This window comes from Chiloscyllium punctatum, chromosome 5, assembly GCF_047496795.1.
Source record: "Chiloscyllium punctatum isolate Juve2018m chromosome 5, sChiPun1.3, whole genome shotgun sequence".
In the NCBI taxonomy this organism is placed as follows: Eukaryota; Metazoa; Chordata; class Chondrichthyes; order Orectolobiformes; family Hemiscylliidae; genus Chiloscyllium; species Chiloscyllium punctatum.
This window is the reverse complement of record NC_092743.1, coordinates 78261530-78273817: the sequence shown is the minus strand read 5'-3', so window position 1 is coordinate 78273817 and position 12288 is coordinate 78261530. Positions and strand designations below refer to the sequence as shown.

The 12288-nt window shown below is 43.1% G+C and overlaps 1 protein-coding gene across 2 annotated transcripts in view; it reads right to left on the bottom strand.

Annotated features, from left to right (window-relative positions):
- Positions 1–623: 623 nt before the first annotated feature.
- The window catches only part of lrp12 (low density lipoprotein receptor-related protein 12), a 69604-nt gene continuing 57939 nt past the window's right edge, over positions 624–12288 (bottom strand). For both annotated transcript variants that reach the window (XM_072570606.1, XM_072570604.1), the window contains 2 exons: positions 3579–3711; positions 624–2103 (listed from right to left, as the gene is read on the bottom strand). In XM_072570606.1, the coding sequence (XP_072426707.1) occupies positions 1222–2103; positions 3579–3711 (1015 nt within the window). In that variant the 3' untranslated portion in view covers positions 624–1221. The remainder of the gene's footprint in view (positions 2104–3578; positions 3712–12288) is intronic.

The window sequence follows — 12288 nt, the reverse complement described above, 5'->3', positions numbered from 1 at the left end:
GGGATAGTGTAGGGGGATGGGCTTAGATTAGTTCACAGGGCGGTGCAACATCAAAGGCCGAAAGGCCTTTCTTCGCTATAATGTTCTATGTTCAATATCCCCTCATCTAAGTCACAGATATAAACTGCAAAAAGATTGAAGCACTTGTTACATCCTGCCAATATAGAAACAATCTATATTTATGCATACTCTTTTCAGCCAGCCAGTCTCCCATGTATGCTGGCATGCTACCCACCATACCACGTCCTTTTATTTTCTGCAAAAGCTGTTACATGCATCTTATGTGTACAGATTGTTCTTGTTTATTCCTTTAAAGAATTCCAATAAATTGATAAAAGATGATTTGCATTTTATAAAAACCATTCTGACTCACGATTATCTTGAGGTTTTTTTTGAGTTCTAGTTAGAACCTTCTCTTGATTAATTCAAACAAACATCAGACTAATTTGCCCAGAATTTGCAGTTTTCTGCCTCGCTCTCTCTCTCCTTGAGGGGATGGGCTAGATTTGCTACTTTCCAGTCTTATGCAACTGTTTCATAATCCAAATTTTATAAAATTAACACCAATAAATCTACTACCCCATGAACTACCTCTTAAGACCCTAAAATGAAGTAATCAACAATTGTAAGAGGAGACAAAATAACTTAATTTATTCAAAAAAATATGCTTCATAATTTATGAGTCAAACAATTTAGCTTCTGCAAGGTTATTTTATTGCATGGAGATAAAAAAAAGAAAAAGGGAAAGGGGCATAGTAGTAAACAAAAAAATATTTTCCTTGATGTCAAAGTGGATTTTTATTTGTTTACATTTCTCTTCAGGTTCGAGACTCAGTTTTCAGGACACCTAATGAGTCTAAACGGCTAAAAATAAAAAATAATGCAATTCATATCAAGAGAAATAAATAAAGACAACATCTTAGAAATAGTTATGAAAAAGATGTGTAAAAGCAGAAACTTAAGTTATAATTTATTTCCATTCTACATATTAAAACATATTTATACATTCATATTTTGAATGCATAATACAAACCAAAAATATCATATGGAAGATGTTACTATGTATTTAGTTGATTCCCATAAATCAAAGTAAAAGGCAATAAATATTGTATGACAGTCAGAAAAATCCAGTTTTCTTTCCAAGTACCAAAAGAATTTCAAAGTCACAATGTGCACTGTACCAACAGGAGCATAAATAAAATTAGTTGATGTACTTAATGTTTAGCAGACAAGCAAGGATTCATCATCACTGGCTTCATTCTTCAATGTTGCTTCGAGGCATTCCTCAGGGATCTGGGCTGTATGCACCATCCCACAGTTCTCGCAAGGTCCATCTCTATTATTAGACTGTTCTCTGTGAGGAAGTGAAACACAATTCTTCCTGCATCCCTGCAAACTATTAGAGCCAGGTTCAGTTACTGGTCTGCAATGGTCCCTTACATCCACACCTGATGCTGCATCAGAAATTGGAATTAACAATTCAACATCATCATCATCATTATTATCATTACCATCTCTTCCATGCACTCTATTATCAAGCTGTCTCAAGGGACTCTGGTTCTGTCCTGCTAAACTGCATCTCCCAATAGAAATCCGCACTCTGCGCAAACTCTGTGTTACCCTACTCAGTGCGCTGCTCAATTGCTGTCTTGCTGGACTAATGCTTGGCTGCTCCGAGGTTCCCAATTGTGAAGGAACAATGTCTGTAGTAATAGTAGTATGGCAGCCAGTGGAGATTCCAGTTGCTCCAACAATAGCTTCTACTACAGAGGTTGGTGCAGCCTTTTGAGGTAGAGGGGCAACAACACCACCAACCGCCCCTGGTATATCTCTCTGCTCACCATCTCTATCTGCATCATCAGAATCAAGCATCAGAAGACTTCTGTGCAGACTGCTCCTTTCTGGTTCTCTTGTAACATGTTGCTCACCAGCTGTGTCACTTCCATCAGTTGACACAAGTGCTAGAGATCCTGAATTCCTGGATCTTGCAAAGCTAAAGACACGGTTCCAGAGGTTAGATTGTCGAGTGGATGTGGTGGATCGAAAAGAGGTTAATCCAAGTTGTGATCGTACTGCCAATCGGAGATTTTCCAAAATGGATGCCTAAAACATAATTGAAGACAATTAGCTTCAGCAGCAAACCTTACAAAAACTACATTTATATTGTTCCAATCATGCCTCTTCGAATCCTTGAGAAACTTAAAACAAATATTACAATAAAAAAAAGTTTGCAAACACTAATGCTGCAGAAAATAGTTTATTGGTTTTGGTACTGTTGGGTGAAAGAAAAACATTTAGTTGTATATGAAAGCTTTCATTAATCAGGTTGGTTGAGTTTTTTGAAGAAGTAACAAAAAGAATTGATGAGGACAGAATGGTGGATGTGATCTATATGGACTTCAGTAAGGCATTCGACAAGGTTCCCCATGGGAGACTGATTAGCAAAGTTAGATCTCATGGAATACAGGGAGAACTAGCTTTCTGGATACAGAACTGGCTCAAACGTAGAAGACAGAGGGGGGTGGTGGAGGGTTGCTTTTCAGACTGGTAGACTGTGACCAGTGGAGTGCCACAAGGATTGGTGCTGCGTCTACTAATTTCATCATATATATGAATGATTTGTATGTGAGCATAAGAGGTATAGTTAGTAAGTTTGCAGATGAGACCAAAATTGGAGGTGTAGTGGACAGTGAAGAAGGTTACCTCAGAATACAACGGGTTCATGATCAGATGGGCCAATGGACTGAGGAGTGGCAGATGGAGTTTTAGATAAATGTGAGGTGCTGCATTTTGGGAAAGCAAGTCTTAGCAGGACTTCTACACTTAATGGTAAGGTCCGAGGAAATGTTGCTGAACAAAGAGACATTGGAGTGCAGGCTCATAGCTCCTTGATGGTGGAGTCATTTGGTACTGAGTACGGGAGTTGGGAGGTCATGTCGCAGCTGTACAGGACAATGGTTCAGCCACTTTTGGAATATTGCATGCAATTCTGGTCTCCTTTCTATGTGAAGGATGTTGTGAAACTTGAAAGGGTTCAGAAAAGATTTACAAGGATGTTGTCAGGGTTGGAGAATTGGAGCTATAAGGAGAGGTTGAATAGGCTGGGCTGTTTTCCCTGGAGCATCGGAGGCTGAGGAGTGACCATATGGAGGTTTATAAAATCATGAGGGGCATGGATAGGACAGTCTCTTCCCTGGGGTGGGAGTGTCCTGAACGAGAGGGCATAGGTTTAGGGTGAGAGGGGAAAGATATAGGAGACCGACGGCGCAACTTTTTCATGCAGATGGTGGTACGTGTATGGAATGAGCTGCCAGAGGAAGTGGTGGAGGCTGGTACGACTGCAACATTTCAAAGGCATCTAGATGGGTATATGAATAGGAGGGGTGTGGAGGGATATGGGCTGGGTGCTGACAGGTGGGACTAGATTGGGTTGGGATATCTGGTCGACATGGACGAGTTGGACCGAAGTGTCTGTTTCCATGCTGTACATGTCAATAGGAGTCTACATCCAAAATAACATTGCTTGGAGCAGGAACGCATTAACTAAGAGACAAACCAAAAATCTTACAAGTTACTACCTGATTTGATGAACAAACAGGGAAATCTTCAACTGGTGGAATCAAGCCCTGTGCAATTAACTGGCCATAGGATGGAGGAGCCTCCCTTCGCAAAAGCTCAGCTTCAACTCTTGATAGATGGGTTTCAAAAGATCTTAGAAACAATGATGAAAATAACAGTCATCCTGACACTGACATAAATACAGCAGCAGTTATCAAAAAAGTGCCAAATTCAACTCTATGTATTAACCACATCTCTCTTCAGAGACTGCCAGACCTGCTTAAGATTTCCAGCACTTTGTTTTTATTGCAGCAAAGTTAAAAATCTCAACACCAAATTATAATCCAATAGGTTTTCTTTGGAAGCATTAGCTTTCAAAGCACTGCTTTTTCATCAGGTGATTGTGAAGCAGGACCATAGACACTGAATTTATACATTCTGTAGCAGAATTTATAGCAAATTTATTGCAGCAGTTAGAGATTTATTATTTCCTCTGTTCGAGCTAAAGACAACAAATTATTGGGTTAAAAGATATTTCATTCAAACAGCAGCTAATGGACAATTAGGGATGGTGACCTTGTCAGTGACATGCACCATCTGTGAAAACATTAATTTCATTAATGATCTGATAAAGGTGCCTTGCCATCTCCAACTTTTCCAACTGGGCTTTCAATTTTCTCAATCTTCAAAGAAATTAAACAACTGCCTTATGAAACTGAGTGACCACATTTTCTTCTGAAGAAATGACCTTGCTCCAATTAGGTATTTGCATACTTGGAGAACCTCGTACTGAACGTTTGCACTGAACTCCATTTAGTCAACTGAACCTGCCGCAATGGTGCAATAAACTCACAAAACATCTTTTAGCTCAATTTCACCTTAGACTTCCTCAAAAAGACTTCTCATATTCTCATCTGGTAGGTGCCTGTGGAATCACAATTTGCATATTTCAACTTTAACTGACCCCTCAAATGTACATGCAGCACCAATATTGGAAATGTTAGCATGCTCCTGCCCCACTTAACTCATCTCCACCTACCTCGACACTGTCCTATCCCCCCTAGTCCAGGAACTCCCCACATACGTTCGAGACACCACCCACGCCCTCCACCTCCTCCAAGACTTCCATTTCCCTGGCCCTCAACGCCTCATCTTCACCATGGATATCCAATCTCTCTACACCTCCATCCGCCATGACCAGGGCCTCCAAGCCCTCCGTTTTCTCCTCTCCAGACGTCCCCAACAGTACCCTTCCACCGACACGCTCATTCGTTTGGCCGAACTGGTCCTCACCCTTAACAATTTCTCCTTTAAATCCTCCCACTTCCTCCAGACCAAAGGGGTAGCCATGGGCACACGTATGGGCCCCAGCTAAGCCTGTCTCTTTGTTGGCTACGTAGAGTAGTTGATCTTCCGTAATTACACCGGCATCCCTTCCCGCCTCTTCCTCCGCTACATTGATGACTGCATTGGCGCCACCTCGTGCTCCCGCGAGGCGGTTGAGCAATTCATCAACTTCACCAACACATTCCATCCTGACCTTAAATTTACCTGGACCATCTCTGAAACCTCCCTCCCCTTCCTGGGCCTCTCCATCTCCATTAATGACGACCGATTTGACACTGACATTTTTTACAAACCCACCGACTCCCACAGCTACCTGGATTACACCTCTTCCCACCCTACCTCTTGCAAAAATGCCATCCCGTATTCCCAATTCCTCCGCCTCCGCCGGATCTGCTCGCAGGAGGACCAGTCCCACCACAGAACACACCAGATGGCCTCCTTCTTTAGAGACCGCAATTTCCCTTCCCACGTGGTTAAAGATGCCCTCCAACGCATCTCGTCTACATCCTGCACCTCCGCCCTCAGACCCCACCCCTCCAACCGTAACAAGGACAGAACGCCCCTGGTGCTCACCTTCCACCCTACCGAACTTCGCATAAACCAAATCATCCGCCGACATTTCCGCCACCTCCAAACAGACCCCACCACCAGGGATATATTTCCCTCCCTACCCCTTTCCGCCTTCCGCAAAGACCGTTCCCTCTGCGACTACCTGGTCAGGTCCACACCCCCAAACAACCCACCCTCCAATCCTGGCAATTTCCCCTGCCACTGCAGGAACTGAAAAACCTGCGCCCACACCTCCTCCCTCACCTCTATCCAAGGCCCTAAAGGAGCCTTCCACATCCATCAAAGTTTTACTTGCACATCCACTAATAACATTTATTGTATCCGTTGTTCCGATACGGTCTCCTCTACATTGGGGAGACTGGGCGCCTCCTAGCAGAGCGCTTTAGGGAACATCTCCGAGACACCCGCACCAATCAACCACACCGCCCCATGGCCCAACATTTAAATCCCCCTCCCACTCTGCCGAGGACATGGAGGTCCTGGGCCTCCTTCACCGCCGCTCCCTCACCACCAGACGCCTGGAGGAAGAACGCCTCATCTTCTGCCTCGGAACACTTCAACCCCAGGGCATCAATGTGGTCTTCAACAGTTTCCTCATTTCCCCTTCCCCCACCTCACCCTAGTTCTAAATTCCCAGCTCAGTAACTGTCCCCATGACTTGTCCGGACTTGTCCTACCTGCCTATCTCCTTTTCCACCTATCCATTCCACCCTCTCCTCCTTGACCTATCACCTTCATCCCCTCCCCCCACTCACTCATTGTACTCTATGCTACTTTCTCCCCACCCCCACCCTCCTGTAGTTTATCTCTCCACGCTTCAGGCTCACTGCCCTTATTCCTGATGAAGGGCTTTTGTCCGAAACGTCGATTTCGAAGCTACTTGGATGCTGCCTGAACTGCTGTGCTCTTCCAGCACCACTAATCCAGAATCTGGTTTCCAGCATCTGCAGTCATTGTTTTTACCTCGTTGATTACAAGGAACAAAGGATTAAATGCGTTGATTGAGATATTATACTGCGTTAAGTATTTCTAGTCATAGTTTTGAAATTGCAGGTCTCCTCTGCATGATTAGTCTGAAGATTGCAAAGGTACTGCTCTCATTGATCAACCTCCTATAAAATAGGTAGTTTCTATTTTTTTAAAAATCACATTACACATTGCATTCTCTAATCAAACTGCTCAGATGTGAAGTAAGGCACAAGCCATTGCACTACAGTGTGACAATAAAGACTCTGATACACTAAGGCACTTTCACACAACCATTAATATGTAAATTGTATGAATTCTGATTTTTAAAAAAGTGTAATTTGACTCAAGTGATAAACTCTTGATAATTCTGCTATCAGGTGACTTTACCCATTAGAAATCTCTACTTGCAAATCAAATCCGCAAATGTTCTAAATTTCTCTTCACAGCTAGCAATTTGGATACAAAATTGGTTTGAAGATAGGAGACAAAGGGTGGTAGTGGAGGATTACTTTTCCGCCTGGAGGCCAGCAGTTTGCCGCAAGGATTGGTGCTTTTTGTCAAATGTAGAAATGATTTGGATGAGAGTATAGGATGAATGGTTAGTAAGTTGGCAGATGACACCAAATAGGTAGTGTAGTGGACAGTGAAGAAGTTTATCACAACAATAACGTGACCTTGATCAGATGGGCCAATCGGCCCAGGAGTAGCAGGTGAAGTTTGTTTAAATAAATGTGAGGTGTTGCATTCTAGTAAGATGGAGGGGCCTGGGAAGTGTTGCTGAACAAAGAGACCTCGGGGTGGAGGTTCATAGTTCCTTGAAGATGGAATCACAGGTAGACACGGTAGCGAAGGCGGCGTTTGGTAAATTTGCTTTTGTTGGTCAGTGCATTGAGTATAGGAGTTGGGATATCATATTGTAGCAGTACAGGACATTGGTTAGGTCACTTTCAGAATACTATGTTCAATTCTAGTCTACCTGCTTTCGGAAAGATGTTGTTAAACTTTAAAGAGTGCAGAACAGATTTACACAATGTTGCCAGGTTTCAAGGGTTTGAACTATAGGGAAACGCTGAACAAGCTGGGGCTGCTTTCCTGGAGCATCGGAGCCAACAGGTCAGAGAGTCACAGGGGAGATGTACAGCCCAGAAACACACCCTTAGGTCCAACTTGTTCATGCCGACCAGATATCCCAACCCAATCTAGTCCCACCTGCTAGCACCCGGCCCATATCCCTCCAAAGCCTTCCTATTCATATACCCATCCAGATGCCTTTTAAATGTTGCAATTGTACAGCCTCCACCACTTCCCCTGGCAGCCCATTCCACACATGTACCACCGCCTGCGTGAAAAAAGTTGCCCTTTAGGTTTCTTTTATATCTTTCCCCTCTCACTCTAAACCTACGTCCTCTAGTTCTGGATTCCCCCACCCCAGGGAAGAGACTTTGTCTATTTTATCCTATCTATGCCCCTCATGATTTTATAAACCTCTATGAGGTGACCCCTCAGCCTCTGGCACTCCAGGGAAGGGTCGGGTATGTTTTGGCTTGATACTGTTTTGGCGCTGAGCTGTTTTGGCGCCAATTCAGAATTTTAAAAAAACAGTCTTGTTTGGCTAAAGAAGAGATGATAACTCATGACCCGATGTTATTTTCTCAACTAGCAAGTGTTGATAGTCAAAGCTGTAATGACCCGCTGTAGATTCAAATCTCGTTTTGCAATCATTTTCTCATTGAACAATTGTTAATAGTCATCTACTGCCTTGATGATACTTAAGCCCTTCTTTCTTCACATTGGAAAGCTGTAATACAATTTTCTTTCTATTTTCTTGAAGAATCCATACCAGAAATGGCTGAAAACATTCTAAGCAAGAGAGACAAACCAAGATTTTCACACGATGGTTATCTACATGAACTGGCGCCAAAACAGCTCAGCGCCAAAGTAATGAGCGCCAAAACAGTTTAGAGCCCAAACGACGGGGCCAAATGATCGGCGCCAAAAGGACGGTGCCAAATACTCCCATTCCGCCAGGGAAAACAGCCCCAGCCTATTCAACCTCTCCCTATAGCTCAAATCCTGCAACATCCTTGTAAATCTTTTCTGAACCCTTTCAAGTTGACCTGAGAACAGTTTATAAAATCATAAGGGGCCTGGATAGGGTGAATAGCCAAGGTTTCTTTTCCAGGGTAGGGGACTCGAAAATTAGAGGGAATAGGTTTATGGTGACAGGGAAAAGATTTAAAAGGGACGTTTGGGACAACTTTTTCATGCAGAAGGTGGTGTGTAAATGGAATGAGCTGCCAGAGGAAGTGGAGGAGACTGGTACAATTACAACATCTAAAAGGCATCTGGACAGCTACATGAATATGAAGAGTTTGGAGGGATATGGGCCAATTGCGTCAAGATTAATTTGGGATATTTGGTTGGCATGGGAGAGTTGGACCAAAGGGTCTGTTCTGTGCTGTACAATTCTATGAAAATCAAGGTGCAGAATAAAATTATTCGATAATACAACACAAAAATACATAGAATTATCACTATACTCCACATTCAGGTGGAGACCAAGGGGAGGGTTTGTGATAATTCTATTCAACAAATGCTACAATTTACAACAATGAGTCCATTTCAATTATCCTCAAAAGCAATGAGCCTGCAGATTTGCTGAACAAAGTTGTAATTTTACCTACAATCTGATGTAAAGGCAAGTTGAGTCTCCTGAATTGTGGAGCTCTCACTTTATTAAGCAAAAACATCACTATTTATTCTATTCCTGAACTCCAGTCTAGATGAAAGTACAACAAGATAACACCATCCATTATCTAAAAAATACGTTTTTTTATGAAATCGAAGGATTTCTTTTGTACTGTATAATTCTAAGTGCTATGGTCACAAAATTATCCATGCCCAATAATAAAAATGTATTTCAAAATACAGTTCGTTCTGCCATAACACGAATGGTGGGAATTATAGAACATAGAAGAATACAGCGCAATACAGGCCCTTTGGCCCTCGATGTTGCGCCGATCAAAGCCCACCTAACCTACACTAACCCACTATCCTCCATATACCTATCCAATGCCCGCTTAAATACCCATAAAGAGGGAGAGTCCACCACTGCTACTGGCAGGGCATTCCATGAACTTACGACTCGCTGAGTGAAGAACCTAACCCTAACATCAGTCCTATATCTACCCCCCCTTAATTTAAAGCTATGCCCCCTTGTAATAGCTGACTCCATACGTGGAAAAAGGTTCTCACTGTCAACCCTATCTAACCCCCTAATCATCTTGTACACCTCTATCAAGTCCCCCCTAAACCTTATTTTCTCCAATGAAAACAACCCCAAGTGCCTCAGCCTTTCCTCATAGGATCTTCCTACCATACCAGGCAACATCCTGGTAAACTTCCTCTGCACCCGTTCCAGTGCCTCCACCTCCTTCCTATAGTATGGCGACCAAAACTGCACACAATATTCCAGATGCGGCCACACCAGAGTCTTATACAACTGCAGCATGACCTCAGGACTCCGGAACTCAATTCCTCTACCAATAAAAGCCAGTACGCCATATGCCTTCTTCACTGCACTATTTACCTGGGTGGCAACTTTCAGAGATCTGTGTGCATGGACACCAAGATCCCTCTGCTCTTCCACACTACCAAGTATCCGACCATTAGCCCAGTACCCCATCTTTTTATTACTCTTACCAAAGTGAATCACCTCACACTTAGCTACACTGAACTCCATTTGCCACCTTTCTGCCCAGCTCTGCAGTTTCTCTATATCCCGTTGTAACCTGCCATATCCTTCCTCACTGTCTACAACTCGTCCGACTTTCGTATCATCCGCAAACTTGCTCACCCAACCTTCTAACCCTTCCTCCAGGTCATTTATAAAAATGACAAACAGCAATGGTCCCAAAACAGATCCTTGCGGAACACCGCTAGTGACGGCTTTCCAAGATGAACCTTTGCCATCAACTACTACCCTCTGTCTTCTTCCAGCCAGCCAATTCCTAATCCAAACCTCCAACTCACCCTCAATGCCATATCTCTGTATTTTCTGCAGTAGCCTACCATGGGGGACCTTATCAAACGCCTTACTAAAATCCATATATACCACATCTACCGCTTTCCCCTCATCTGCCTCCTTAGTCACCTTCTCAAAGAATTCAATAAGGTTTGTGAGGCACGACCTGCCCTTCACAAAACCATGCTGACTATCCTTGATCACATTATTCTTATCCAGATGTGCATAAATCCTATCCCTTAAAATTCTCTCTAAGACTTTGCCCACAACAGAAGTGATACTCACTGGCCTATAGTTACTAGGATTATCCCTACTCCCCTTCTTGAACAAGGGAACCACGTTTGCTAGCCTCCAGTCCTCTGGCACTACTCCTGTAGACAAAGAGGACACAAAAATCAAGGCCAATGGCTCTGCAATCTCCTCCCTTGCTTCCCAGAGAATCCTAGGATAAATGCCATCAGGCCCAGGGGACTTATCTATTTTCACCCTTGTCAGAATTTCCAACACCTCTTCTCTACATATCTCAAAGCCATCCATTCTACTTATTCGTGCCTCAGTATTCATATCGACAACAATGTCCTGTTCCTGAGTGAATACTGACGAAAAGTATTCATTCAGTGCCTCCCCAATCTCTTCAGCCTCCACACGCAACTTCCCATTACTATCCTTGGTTGGACCTATTCCTACCCTAGTCATTCTTTTATTCCTAACATACCTATAGAAAGCCTTAGGGTTTTCCCTAATCCTACCAACTAAGGACCTTTCATGTCCCCTCCTTGCTGCTCTTAGCTCTCTCTTCAGGTCCTTCCGGGCTACCTTATAACTCTCAATCGCCCCTATTGAACCTTCACGCCTCATCTTTACAAAGGCCGCCCTCTTCCATTTAACAAGGGATTCCAACTCCCTATTAAACCACGGCTCCCTCACACGACCCTTTCCTCCCTGCCTAATAGGTACGTACTTATCAAGGACACTCAATAGTTGCTCCTTGAACAAGTTCCACATATCAATTACGCTCTTGCCTTGGAATCTACTTTTCCAATCCACACATCCTAAGTCATGCCTCAACGCATCATAATTTCCCTGCCCCCAGCTATAACTCTTGCCCTGTAGTACACACTTATCCCTCTCCATCGCTAGAGTAAAAATCACCGAATTGTGGTCACTGTCCCCAAAGTGCTCACCTACCTCTAGTTCTAATACCTGGCCTGGTTCGTTACCCAGAACCAAATCCAGTATGGCCTCACCTCTTGTTGGCTTATCTACATATTGTGTCAGGAAACTCTCCTGCACACATTGCACAAACACTGACCCATCTAACGAACTTGAGCTATAGCTTTCCCAATCAATATCAGGAAAGTTAAAGTCTCCCATAACAACCACCCTATTACTGTCACTCTTCTCCTGAATCATCTTCGCAATCCTTTCTTCAACGATTCTAGGACTATTAGGAGGCCTGTAAAAGACTCCTAACAGGGTGACCTCACCTCTTGTATTCCTAACCATTATGTAACCATTGTGAATAAATAGTATTGATTTTGCTCTAAAGTTCAAATTAAGGTTTGATTATCAGATGTAAAAAAAGAGGCTTTGCTATACCACTAGATTGTAATGCACTTTAACATAAATTAGGTGGCCTGTTGTGAAAGTGAAAACTGATAATGCATCTTAGGAACATTAAAAGTGGAAACAAAGAACCTTAAATTATTGACTTAGCATACAAAAATATTGTGGACACAGCTCTTATTTAACAGTTACTACCTGGAGGAATAAGCGTACAAAATAAAGTATAAAACTTTGGTTAGGCCACAGCTGGAGTA